Genomic DNA, 14,386 nt, shown 5'->3' with positions numbered 1-14,386 from the left:
TTGTCCTTCATTCTGTCAGTGAGATGGATCACATTTACTGATTTGCTATGTTCAGCCATCCTGGGGATAAATCTCACTTGATCATGATGGATGACCTATTTAACGTGTTGTAGAATTCAGCTTGTTAGTATCTTGCTGGAAAATTTTTGTACTTATGCTCACCAAGAATATTAGCCTGTAATTTTCTTTTCTTATGGCCTTGTCCAAATTTGTTATTATAGTATTGCTGCCCTGGTAAAGAGTCTGGAAGTAATCCCTACTCTTCAATTTTTTGGAAAAGTTTGAGAAGGACTGGATTATTAGTTCTTCTTTAAACAATTGGTGAAATTCAGCAGTGAACCTGGTCCTGGGCTTCTCTTTGATGGCAGACTTTTATTACTGATTCAATCTCATTACTCATTATTAGCCTGTTCAGATTTTTTATTTCTTCATGATTCAGTCTTCATAAGTTGTATTTGTCTAGGAATTTGTTCATTTCTTCTAGGTTATCCAGTTTGTTGGTATATAATTGATTATAATAGTCTCTCATGATCCTTTGTGTTTCTGTGGTATCAGCTGTAATGTCTCCTCTTTCATTTCTTATGTTATTTGCATCTTAGTCTAACTAAAAGTTTGTCACTTTTAGCTGTTCAAAAAATCTATTCTGGTCAGACACAATGGCTCACACCTGTAATCCCAGCACTTCAGGAGGCCGAGGCGTGCAGATCACCTGAGGTCACCAGTGGCCCCTCTGTTGTGATACCTCTTAGGATCAGTGGTACCATTTCTATAATGATGGATCATTTGGTGTCTGTATTAGTCAAGGTTCTCCAGAGAAACAGAACCAATAGGATGTGTGTATACATCTATACATACGTACACATAGAGAAAGAATATGAGATGAGGGGAGGAAGAAATTTCCATTTTTCTTTTTTTTTTTTTTGAGACAGGGTCTCACCCTGACCAACATGGTGAAACCCCGTCTCTACTAAAAATACAAAAATTAGCCAGGCATGGTGGCGGGAGCCTGTAATTCCAGCTACTCAGAAGGCTGAGGCAGGAGAATCACTTGAACTCAGGGGGCAGAGGTTGCAGGGTGCCGAGCTCGTGCCATTGTACTCCAGCCTGGGAGACAAGAGGGAAACTGTCTCAAAAAAAAAAAAAAAAAAAAAAAGTTGCTCAGTAGAACAAAACCTTGCTCATTGGGTTCTATCTGTCCTTTAGAGATTTCCAGAGATGGGAAATAGCCCAAGAGCAGTGCAAAACTTTGTAAGTCAGAGAGCTGTACAAAGTCAAGGAAAAGGGGAAAGGAGAATAGCCATGGTACCCAAATATTTGGCCCAGATATTCTGGATGTTTCTGTGAAGGTGTTCTCTTGAATGAGAGTAACATTGCAATGAGTGGACTCTGAAGTAATGATCACCTTCCATAATGTGGGTAGGCCTCACCCAATCAGGAGAAGGCCGGAAGAGAACAAAGACTGACCTCCTCTGAACAAGAAGTCATTCTGCCTTTGGACTCCAAGGGCAACAATCCCCTGAGTCTCCAGCCTGCTGGCCTATCCCATCAGATTTGAACTCACCCACCTTCCACAGTCATGTGAGCCAAATCCTTAAAAGTCATCTCTTGGCCAAGTGTGGTTACTCATGCCTGTAATCCCAGCACTTTGGGAGGCTGAGGCAGGAGGACTGCTTGAGCCCAGGAGATCAAGACCAGTCTGGGCAACACAGTGAGACCGCATCACTACAAAAAAATAAACAAAATTAGCTGGGTGTGGTGGTGTGTGGCTGTTGTCTCAGCCACTTGGGAGGCAGAAGTAGGAGGATCACTGTGGCACAGGAGACAGAGGTTTCGGTGAGCCGAAACCACTACACTCCAGCCTGGGTGACAGAGTGAGACCCTGTCTCAAAAAAAAAATAAAGAAAGAAAATAAAAGAAAAAAAGAAATCTCTTCCTCCCCTCCTCTCTCGTATTCTTTGTGTACACATATGTATAGATATATACACACATCCTATTGGTTCTGTTTCTCTGGAGAACCTTGACTAATACAGACAACAAAGAAAATGATCAGTCATTATAGAAATGGTGTCAGTGGTCGTAAGAGGCGTCACACCAGAGAAGGCACTGGCCTAAAGCACTGGGTGGGATGGGAGCCGTGAGGGCCATGGACAAGTTTCCATCTCCTCAGATTTCTCGTGGCCCGTAGCTTTATTGCACTGCCTTTATGTGACTTTTCCTACTATCGGCTCTAAAATATTACAAGTTCTTAAACAATAACGATGAGTAAAGAAAGGACCACAGTAAAGGAAAAGAACAGATGGCTCATGAGACGTGAAGTTTGATAATACTTACAACAACACGAGGCGTTACCAGGAGATACACAGTGTGACGAACTATCTTATTATCTCGAACATCCCATAATCTCTCCACTTTTCGAACTACTTTATCACTCCATTGATATAATCCCAGACTGTAATTATAGAATTAAAACACAATTATTGTTGAAAGTTCACCATTTTAAATGTAAAAATATTTACATTTACTGTAAAAAGGCCTTATAAATATCAATATGAAATTAAAATATTTGAGAACCTTCTATGTACCAAGTCAGACAAAGTACTTGATAAGTATTTTCCTTTCTACATTTTTTTAAATTTAATTTTTTGGTTGGGTGCAGGGGCTCACACCTGTAATCCCAGCACCTCAGCAGGCCGAGGTGGGAAGATTGCTTGAGCCCAGGAGTTTGATACCAGCCTAGGCAATACACGAAGACCTTGTCTCTACAAAAAATTTAAAAATTCGCTGGGCGCAGCAGTACAGGCCTGTGGTCCCAGCTACACAGGAGGCTGAGGCAGGAGAATCACTTGAGCCCAGGAGGTTGATGCTGCAGTAAGCCATGTTTGTGCCACTGCACTCCAGACTGGGTGATGGAGCAAAACCCTGTCTCAAAAACAAAATAAATAAAATAAAATAAAATAAGCCAGGCATGGTAGTGTGTGCCTGTAGTCCCAGCTACTTGTGAGGCTGAGGCAAGAGGATCATTTGAGCCCAGGAGTTCAAGGCTGCAGTGAGCTGTGTTCACACAGCCGCACTCCAGCCTGGGTGACAGAATGAAATCCAGTCCAAAAAAATTTTTTACATTTATTTTTTATCTGCTATGTTGCCAAAGCTGGTCTCGAATTCCCGGCCTCAAGCCATCTTTCTACCTCAGCCTTTCAAAGCTCTGGGATTACAGACGTGCCACTGGGCCTAGCCTTGACAAGTATTTTCAAATTTCATCTTTTCAACAACCCTATGAGATTATCATCACTATTTTGCAGATAAAGAGACAAAAGTTCAGGGAGATGAAGTAACTTGTTCAAGTTCACATAGCTAGCACTTGGCTAAGATGACGATGAATTACTTCCTTTTGACAAGTGTACAGGATAAAATGAAACCAAGTTCACAGATATCCAAGTATATAAGGAAACATAACCAACAAAATGCCATATTAATTTAGTGGGAAAGTAGAATTTATCTAATAACTGTGCTGTGAAGCTGATTATCCATTTAGAAAAAAAAGGTTAAATCCTTTTTTCACCACATACAAAAATAAATTCCAGAAAGACAGAAGCAAAAATGACAGAGTAAAAATCTCTCAAAATTCTCTCCTCTATGAAAGCAATGAGAAAACTACCCAACTTGGTGAAATAAACTTCTTAAACTTTGGAAATTAATCAAAGATTTATAGCAATGCAGAAAGCATTTATTCATGAAAAATGGATGAATCTCCGTAGAAACAGGAGCGGTGTGGTGCGTTTCCATGCCCTTTCTCCAGCTTTTGGGCAGCCTTGAAAACCGACAGCCCACAATCATGGTGAAAACCAGTAATCTGACAGCCACTGTAGCAGGCAGAACAGGGTTAATTGGAAAAATGAATTTAAAAACATGCTCTAACTATATATCTACGAGAGACATAGGTTAGACTAAAGAACACAAATAGGTGGAAAGTAAAAGGATAAAAAGATATACTACATAGGCCAGGTGCAGTGGCTCACACCTGTAATCCCAGCACTTTGGGAGGCCGAGATGGGCAAATCACTAGAGGTCAGGAGTACGAGACCAAACCTGGCAAACATGGTGAAATTCCGTCTCTACTAAAAATACAAAAATTAGCCAGGTGTGGTGGCACATGCCTGTAATCCCAGCTACTCGGGAGGCTGAGGCAGAAGAATCACTTGAACCTGGGAAATGGAGGTTGCAGTGAGCCAAGATCATGCCACTGCACTCCAGCCTGGGTAACAGAGTGAGACTCCGTCTCAAAAAATAATAAAATAAATTTAAAATGAAAATAAAAAACTAGATGAGCATGGTGGCACACTCCTGTAGTCCCAGCTACTCAGGAGGCTGAGGTGGGAAGATCATCTGAGCCTGGGAAGATCAACACTGCAGTAAGCCGTGATCGTGACTGTGCCACCGCAATGCAACCTGGGCAATAGAGGGAGACCCTGACTCAAAAAAAAAAAGGGGGGGGGGGGTAAATCCAGCATAAAGATATAACAATTATAAACATATATGCATCTTACAAAAGAATCCCAAAATACATAAATCAAAAAAAATTTCAAACGCATTGAAGCTATAAATGTAAAGAAATCGAATAATAATTTACTAGAATAAATTTAGGAGAATATTTTTATAATCTTTTGAGGCCTTAAGCAACAAAGAAAAAAACATCTGAGTAGAGTGGCACGTGACCGTAGTCCCAGTTGCTTGAGAGACGGAGGCAGGAAGCTTGCCTGAGCCCAGGAGTTTGAGACCCACCTGGGCAATAGAGTGAGACCCTGCCTCAAAAAAAAAAAAAAAAAAAAAAGATAGATGAATTTAATGATAAAAAACTTAAAAACTTTTCTATACATGGCAAAAGCATGATAAATGAAGTAAAAAGATAAACAACTAGGATAAATATTTATAATAAGCATGAAAAAGGAGTAATATCTCTAATTTATAAAGAACTGCTACAACGTGATTAGAAAGGGAAAATTAACCTAAAAGACTGGACAAGGAAAAGTTATAGAAAATTACGATGGATATCAATTTTTATTTTTCCCTGTAACCTAAGTCATTTTTTTTTCTGGCTTATTCCCTAGACTACTTCTACCATTTTCCCTATAAATCTCTCATTCTCAGCAAAAGAACAGAAAACATAAAGAGGGTTTTCTTTTCCAACACTGTTTTATAAAAATTTCAAACATAGGCCAGGCGTGGTGGTTCATGCCTGTAATCCCAATACTTTGGACGGCCAAGGTGGGCAGATCACCTGAGGTCAGGAGTTCGCGACCAGCCTGGCCAACATGATGAAACCCTGTCTCTACTAAAAATACAAAAATTAGCCAGGCGTGGTGGCGGGTGCCTGTAGTCCCAGCTACTCAGGAGGCTGAGGCAGGAGAATGGTGTGAACTCAGGAGGCGGAGTTTGCAGTGAGCCGAGATCACACCACTGTACTCCAGCCTGGATGATACAGCAAGACTCCATCACAGCAAAAAAAAAAAAAAATTCAAACATACAAAACATTAAAAGAATTGTTTAATAAACACCCTTATAATCAATCAGCTCACCTAGATTCTGTAATTAACATTTTGTTGTACTTGTTATCACGTATCTGTTCATCTACCCATGCCTTCAAGAGGTTGTTTTTAATTCCTGTTTTACCATGGCAAGGCAATGTTTACACATAAGTAGTGAACAAAGCCAGCCAGAAAATAAAGTTTTTACCTTATTAATCACTCCAATCTCTCTTTACCATTCATACTTCAAGATTAACAGTTTCCCCAAATACAATTAAAGCCAACTCCAATTCTTCGTATCTGTAACAACTGAATTTATTACTCTATTATCTTCGTTTTTACTGGAAGGCTTCTCTTTTCTTTCTTGAGACAGTGGCTGTGTCACCCAGGCTGGAGTGCAGATGCGTGATCACAGCTCACTGCAGCCTCAACCCCCTGAGCTCAATTGATCCTTTTGCTTCAGCACCCCAAGTAGCTGGGACTAAAGGTGCACGCAACCATGCCCGGCTAATTTTTGTATTTTTTTGTAGAGACAGGGTTTTGCCACGCTGCCCAGCAGGTTTTGAACTCAAGGGCTCAAGCAATCAGCCTACCTTGGCCTCCCAAAGTGCTAGGATTACAGGCATGAGCCACGGTGACTGGCCGGAAGGTTTGATGCTTTTGAGGAATATCCTCAATGCAAGGAAGCACTGCAAATTAGCAGCTTAAGAATGGTTCTTGCATGTGGGTATCTCTCTCCTCCTTACTTACATCATTATGTAAACATTGCCTATCTCACAAGTTGTGTTTTGCATAAAATGGCCTCTTATATCCTATTTTGTTTTAATATCTACAATTTCCTTAGGTTTGCCATGAAGACATTATTATTTATGGCATCTAATATGCTATGATTCTCAGATTCTAGTCTTAGCACCCTCCTAAAAGAGAAGAACAACAACAAAAATACCTATAATTAAAAGGTGGGAGGCCATCTGCAAATCTTGAAGTGAGAGGATTTCCATCTTTATCATGGTAGAATGCAAACAGCCCAGCAGAGAAACCCTGTAAGAAAAAGTTCAAAATGTCTTCAAGTGAAAAACATCAAGGCAGGCTACAGGCCTGTGATCAAAAGAGAGCACTGATACTAACCGGTACATAGAAGCACCACACCAGTGCTTCTGTAGGAACTTCTCATACGTTGGAATTGAACAACAATTAAGTGTTCTGTATTTATAAATTTTAAATTCTGATTACTTGAGGTAAATATTTCTAACGAGAAATTTTCTAAAATACATCACGTTTTAAATTTATATTCAGTATAAATACTATAAACATTAATTACTGTCTTATATTTCCAAGCATCATTAGAATTTTAAAACCATAAAGAACACCAGCTGTTGTGTTTTTAATTCCTGTCTGCTGTGTGTGTGTGTGTGTGTGTGTGTGTGTGTACATTATGAAATAGTTCTGAAAGTCTGTCTGCATTTTAAAGTTATTTTGGCCTTCTTATACATATAGAAGAATCCTCCCAAAGTGCTGGGATTACAGGTGAGAGCCACTGCACCCAGCCCTTCTTTCTTTTTTGAGAAGGTATCAGCTATCAGGTATCACTTCTGAACAACAGCTGGACCAGAACTGAAAAGATGGAAGCCGGACACTGAGGTACATGGCCAAGACTGACACTTGCTTACAATAAATTTAATTAAAAATTACTGGGAAGATAAACATTCATATGTGTTCAAATATACACGTAAAAAAAATATTTAGCTGACAATTTCCTTTCCTTTAATTTGAGGAAGCAGTTTCCCCCTATAAGGATTTTCACATGGTTATCAGAAGCGGCAGAAGAAGGGCCGGGCACGGTGGCTCACACCTGTAATCCCAGCACTTTGGGAGGCTGAGGCGGGGGGATCACTTGAGCCCAGGAGTTCAAGACCTGCCTGGGCAACATGGTGAGACCCCATCTCTACTAAAAATACAAAAATTAGCAGGGCATGGTGATGCATGTCTGTGGTCCCAGCTACTCTGGAGGCTGAGGTGGGAGGATCATCTGAGCCCAGGAGGTTGCAGCAGCAGAGGGCTGGACACAGTGGCTCACCCATCTCATCTCAGCAGTTTAGGAGGCTGAGACAGGAGGATCACTTGAGCCTAGGAGTTTGAGACCAGCCTGGGCAACATAGCGAGACCTTATCTCTACCACACACACACACAAAATTAGCCAAGTGTAGTGGCACATGTCTGTAGTCCCAGCTACTTGGGAGGCTGAGGTGGGATCACTAGAGCCCAGGAGGCTGAGGCTGCAGTGGGCCATGATGGGGCCTTAAAAACCAAACAGCAGCAGCAGCAGCCCAGGGCTCTGCTGTATCTATATACTTCCATAGGCCTTTCAGTATCATTCATTCTTCAATCTTAGAATTTTAAAAGAGGAAAAAGCTTTATAAATCTTTCTGCTTGTTTGTTTCATACAAGGTCTGCCTCTATCACCAGGCTGGAGTGCAGTGGCACAATCTTGGCTCATTGCAACCTCAACCTCCCTGGGCTCAAGCCATCCTCCCACCTCAGCCTCCCAAGTAGCTGGTACCACAGGTGCACACCACCATGCCCCGCTAACTTTTGTATTTTTATTGAACGTGAATCTAGGAATCCACATCATCTTAAAATGGAATATATGTATAAAAATGAGAACATACTAAGCAGAAAATCAAGGCATGAAGGAAAGAACAGTAAGGGTAGAATTTACCAGGGCATGAATAACTTCATGTTTCACCGTGGACAGCATCCCAACAAACTCCTGAGGCTGGGTAGAGATCATATTTGGACACAGGTTAGCATATCCTGCTATTGGCCTGTCAAAATAGACATTGAATTTTTAAATTATATTCCAGAACAATATTTATTAACATTTACTTCTCCATCAAATACTGCTCAAGGACAGAAAAATCTTTGCAAAATATCCAATGCAATTTTCTACCATCACTGTCTTACTTTTAAGACGTGTATCTTCTGCTTTCCTATGGCATGGCAAATCAACACCTGTTTCCACAAAAGGACATAGTTGATTATACTTTAATGTGAATTTTTGAAATATATCAATATAATACCCAAAAAAGAATGAACTGAAAGGCTCAAATTCTAACACTATTTTAGTTGCAAAATCCATATTTGACTTCAGCATTTCAGTCTATCTACGGGCAGAGACAGGCAGGTAGAGAGGAAAGCAGTTATCAAATAGGGCAATAAGTGAATGGTTCAGGTTGCTGAAAGTCGCTGACCCTTCTTATCTGTTTGCTATTCCCTTTCTCCTGCTCCAATACTGCCTACATTCACGTAAATATTTCTACCTTCCCATCATCTTCTTCCAAATTCTACACCCTTTAGAATCTACACAATTCTACATCTCTCTCTGTGCCTAGAACCTGCAAGTCCAAAGGCAGACTAGGACTCGAGAGTCCAGAGTAATTCAGTTCCACCGTGCGCCTCCCTGTCTTTCAAAAGCTGTGGCCAATGAACCATGCTGAGGAACCCCCAAGCTCAGTTCTCCTACCACTATCTTAACATTTTACATAGAAACACCACAAACCTCATCAAAGGATAACTGCCTATTTACAAAGTACATTTATCTTATTTAAATTGTTAAATACTTTATATTTTCTTCATAGGTAATAGCAACAGACTTAGAATTAGAAAAAGTATGAATACAATTCATTTATTTAAAAATTGCCACAGTGACCTCTAAAATATAAAATGGATTTCACTTCCAGGCTTAAAACCCTTCAGGGGCTTCCTGCAGCCCTTGGAAGAAAACAGTCCTGTCTGCCCGTCAAAGCACCTGTCCTCCGACAGTGTCCACTGAGGGGCTCCTGAAGCAACAGGTGCACATGGCTTCTGCCTTCACAAGCTCTCCCCACATCTCTTTATTTGCCTACAGCCTATCAGTGTCCAGGCTGCAGCTAACGTTTCCCTTTTTCAAAGAGGTCTTCCTTGCTCAGCTGACCTACCAAGTGTTTCCTCTTTTATTCTCCTCTGTTACAACATTCTATATTTTCTTTTTTTTATTATATATTTTCTACGAAGTACTTATCATACTTTGAAATCACATATTTATTTGCAGGAATATTTAATACCTGTCTCCCTCTGCAATCCATAAGTTCCATGAGGCAGGTACACATCTATATTTCGTTTACCTCGTCTGTTGGCCGCTCAAATATTCATGAAATGATTAATGCAACATAGCAATTGTGAAGGAAGGTTTCACTTCCTTGAAAAAGAACAAATTAAGGCTGGGCGCGGTGGCTCATGCCTGTCATCCCAGCACTTTGGGAGGCCAAGGCAGGTGGATCACCAGAGGTCAGGAGTTCAAGACCAACCTGACCAACATGGCGAAACCTTGTCTCTACTAAAAATACAAAAATTAGCCAGGTGTGGTGGCGCGCACCTGTAGTCGCAGCTATTCAGGAGGCTGAGGCAGGAAAATCACTTGAACTCGGGAGGTTGAGGCTGCAGCGAGCCGAGATCATGCCATTGCACTCCAGCCTGGGCAACAGAGTGAGATGCCGTCTCAAAAAAAAAAAAAAAAAAAAAAAAAAATGAAGATAACTGCTTTTTCTTCTAACAAATCTAGGAGAAGTTAGTTAACTAATTCATATGTCTAAAAGGGCCACTGCTGAGGTGTTAAACATCCATCTGTTGGTCAAAACACGAGCTGAGGCCAGGCACGGTGGCTCACACCTATAATCCTAACACTCTGGGAGGCCGAGGCAGGCAGATTACCTGAGGTCAGGGGTTCAGGACCAGCCTGGCCAACATAGTGAAACCCGTCTCTATTAAAAATACAAAAATTAGTCGGGCGCAGTGGCGCGCACCTGTAGTCCCAGCTACTTGGGAAGCTGAGGCAGGAGAATCGCTTGAACCCGGGAGGCAGAGGTTGCAGTGGGCCAAGATCACGCCACCGCACTCCAGCCTGGGTGACAGAGCGAGACTCTGTCTCAAAAAAAAAAAAAAAAAAAAAGACTAGCTGACTCCCTTTGAAGTCAGCTAATCTCAAATCTAATCTCACCTAGATTTGAGAATGTTACAATCTATTCTGAGACATATGACAATTTCTACTGCCTTTAATTGATTTGTCTGGTGTGTGACAAGCAATCTTCTGCATATGTAACTTTTCATTTCAAAGCTGAGCTGCTTCACGGGAAAATTTTTTGAAATCTTTTGTAAATAAAGAGAACTCTGAATTTCTAAGTGATATTTAGCTAAGTGAATCACATATAACAAATTATACGACAATTAGATGAATAGTCATTATTAACACCTTTCTTAACAGTTTTAGCACAGAAGTCCTAAAATTAAAGTTCAAATTGTTTCCTTAGAGCAGAAGTCACCTGGAAAGAAAATTCTCTTGACAGTGGACTTATTATTATTATTGTTGTTGTTTTTTGGACACGGGGTCTGGCTCTGTGGCCCAGGCTGGAGTGCAGTGGTGCAATCACAGCTCTCTGCAAGCTCTGCCTCCCAGGCTTAAGCAATCCTCCCACCTCAGCCTCCTGAGCAGCTGGGACTACAGGCGCATGCCACCACTCCTGGCTAATTTTTGCATTTTTTGTAGAGACAGAGTTTCACCATGTTGCCCAGGCTGGTCTCAAACTCCTGAGCTCAAGTGATCCACCTGCCTCAGCCTCCTAAAGAGCTGGGATTACAGGTGTGAGCCACCGCACCCAGCCATTTTGTTTTTTCTTTTTTGTGGGGAACAAGGTTTCACTCTGGTGCCCAGGTTGGAGTGCAGTGGCATGATCACAGCTCACTGTAGCCTCAACCTCTCAGGCTCAAGCAATCCTCCCATCTCAGCCTCCTGAGTAGCTGGGACCACGGGTGCATGCCACCACACCTGGCCAATTTTATTTTTTGTCAAGATGAGGTCTCACTATGTTGCCCAAGTGGGTCTCAAACCCCTGGGCTGACGTGATCCTCCCACCTCAGCCTCCCAAAGAGCTAGGATTACAGGCGTGAGCCACCGCACTTGGCCCACTTGACAGCAGACTTTTTCTTTGGAATTTTGGCAAAAACGATAGGATCAAAATGGAAGAGGAACGGCAGGGAGAAAAGTCAAAAGAAGTGCTTCACTTTTCTCTCTTTCACTTTGACTAAAAACTTGGGTTATCACATTAATAACAGTCTAATCACGGTCTCCTAACCCTACTCCAAATCCAGGCAGCATGCTATTCCTGTCTACCAGAGGCGATCTGGCAAATGCAAGATTCCTGTAATCTTAACACTAAAAATACAGTTTGCTTCAAGAGTTCCCATATTAGATCTTGGAAACTAAGTCCCGGAGGAAAGTTTACCTGTCCATGTTTGCTTCCTGCTGACAGTAGGCTGCATAAGAGATGATGTTTTCATGGCTGCATCTCTCAGTGGCCAGAGCACCAACGTAAAGAACAAAGTCTGCATCTGAGATGCCTTCTTGGTCTGGCACACCTACTGCTCCATGAGGCCACTTACCCCCACGGTAGACCCGGCATTGCTGCACCCACGGGGGACGTCAGAAAGCCAGAACAGAGACAAAGTTAGCTGTAGTGGCATTTAATCTTATAGTAAAATCTACACTATAAACACAGTACAATTTAATCTTTATTATCCCTGAACTTTTATCAAAATCCATACCTCCCTGTCTACTCAATACCTAGCTCTAATTCTGAATTTATTTTACTGAAATGTCCACTTTACATAAAATGATCATAAACCTATAACCTCAATTAAATAATTGCTATTTACAAAGGAAGGCCAACCAAACAGGATGCTGAAAAGACACAAATACAAAAGGTTTTAAAACTCTGAAACTGGATGAAGGGATTTCCCTAAAAGCAACTTTTTTTTTTCAACTTTCTTTGAATCTACAATTAATTCTAAACTAAGTGGTAAAAAAAATCTTATCTAATGGAAATATATTTCCTATTATAATGTAATTCACATCTTGTTAAAAATTCAAACAATATAAAGGTATGAGTCATCTCCCCTTGTTTCTTATCTTCTAAGCAAATCTTTTATTATTAAAAAAAAATTTTTTTGAGGCGGAGTCACTCTGTCACCCAGGCTAGAATGCAGTAGCATGATCTCGGCTCGGCTCCTGCCTCAGCCCCCCAAGTAGCTGGGTTTACAGGTGCCTGCTACCATGCCCAGCTAATTTTTATATTTTTAGTAGAGATGGGGTTTCACCCTATTGGCCAGGCTGGTCTGGAACTCCTGAACTTGTGATCGGCCCATCTCGGCCTCCCAAAGTGCTAGGATTACAGGCATTAGCCACCACGCCCAGCCTAAAATTTTTTTGTTTTGTTTTATTTTAAACAACCCAAGTTTTTTATTTTACAGTTCTGTATATCACAGTATGACATTGGTTTCACCAGGCTAAAATCAGTTTCACATAGCTGTGTTCCTTTCGGGTGGCTCTAGAGGAGGAACAATTTCCTTGCTCACCAGGTTTGGTAGGGTTCACTTCCATCTGGGTGCAGCCCTGAGATCCCTGTCTCCTTCCTGGCTGTCGCTGAGGGCCTGTCCCAGCTTTTAGATGCCACCCACCACTCCTTGCCCCAGGGCCCTTTCCTCCATCTCCAAAGCCAGTAATGGCAGGTTGGGCATCTCTCACAGTTTGAATTGTTCTTCTCTCTGTCATAGTATCTCTTTCTGGCCACAACTGGAAAGATTATCTACATTTAAGGACTCACGTGATTCATCTGAGCCCACCTGGGTAGTCCAGGATAATTTACTCATCTCAACATCCATATCCTTTTTTTTTTTTTAATTTTGCTCCCTTTTTTATTATTATTATTGTACTCTAACTTTTAGGGTAGATGTGCAAAATGTGCAGGTTTGTTACATATGTATCCATGTGCCATGTTGGTGTGCTGCGCCCATTAACTCGTCATTTAGAATTACGTGTATCTCCTAATGCTATCCCTCCCCCCTCCCCCCTCCCCCCACCCCAAAACAGTCCCTGAAGTGTGATGTTCCCCTTCCTGTGTCCATGAGTTCTCATTGTTCAATTCCCACCTATGAGTGAGAACACGCGGTGTTTGGTTTTTTGACCTTGCAATAGTTTACTGAGAATGATGATTTCCAGTTTCATCCATGTCCCTACAAAGGACATGAACTCATCATTTTTTATGACTGCATAGTATTCCATGGTGTATATGTGCCACATTTTCTTAATCCAGTCTATCATTGTTGGACATTTGGGTTGGTTCCAAGTCTGCTACTGTGAATACTGCCGCAATAAACATACATGTGCATGTGTCTTTATAGCAGCATGATTTATAGTCCTTTGGGTATATACCCAGTAATGGGATGGCTGGGTCAAATGGTATTTCTAGTTCTAGATCCCTGAGGAATCGCCACACTGACTTCCACAATGGTTGAACTAGTTTACAGTCCCACCAACAGTGTAAAAGTGTTCCTATTTCTCCCCATCCTCTCCAGCACCTGTTGTTTCCTGACTTTTTAATGATGGCCATTCTAACTGGTGTGAGATGGTATCTCACTGTGGTTTTGATTTGCATTTCTCTGATGGCCAGTGATGATGAGCATTTTTGCATGTGTTTTTTGGCTGCATAAATGTCTTCTTTTGAGAAGTGTCTGTTCATGTCCTTCGCCCACTTTTTGATGAGGTTGTTTTTTTCTTGTAAATTTGTTTGAGTTCATTGTAGATTCTGGATATTAGCCCTTTGTCAGATGAGTAGGTTGCGAAAATTTTCTCCCATTTTGTAGGTTGCCTGTTCACTCTGATGGTAGTTTCTTTTGCTGTGCAGAAGTTCTTTAGTTTAATTAGATCCCATTCATCAATTTTGGCTTTTGTTGCCATTGCTTTTGGTGTTTTAGACATTAAGTCCTTGCCCATG

The 14,386-nt window shown here is 41.3% G+C and overlaps 1 protein-coding gene across 2 annotated transcripts in view; it reads right to left on the bottom strand.

Annotated features, from left to right (window-relative positions):
• The window catches only part of LMLN (leishmanolysin like peptidase), an 84,370-nt gene that overhangs the window by 45,915 nt on the left and 24,069 nt on the right, over positions 1-14,386 (bottom strand). For both annotated transcript variants that reach the window (XM_030823066.1, XM_030823065.1), the window contains exons 6-9: positions 11,840-12,018; positions 8,242-8,347; positions 6,469-6,563; positions 2,332-2,449 (exon numbers count right to left, since the gene is read on the bottom strand). In XM_030823066.1, the coding sequence (XP_030678926.1) occupies positions 2,332-2,449; positions 6,469-6,563; positions 8,242-8,347; positions 11,840-12,018 (498 nt within the window). The remainder of the gene's footprint in view (positions 1-2,331; positions 2,450-6,468; positions 6,564-8,241; positions 8,348-11,839; positions 12,019-14,386) is intronic.

Source organism: Nomascus leucogenys, chromosome 11, assembly GCF_006542625.1.
Source record: "Nomascus leucogenys isolate Asia chromosome 11, Asia_NLE_v1, whole genome shotgun sequence".
Taxonomy (NCBI): domain Eukaryota; kingdom Metazoa; phylum Chordata; class Mammalia; order Primates; family Hylobatidae; genus Nomascus; species Nomascus leucogenys.
This window is presented reverse-complemented; position numbering and strand designations above follow the sequence as displayed.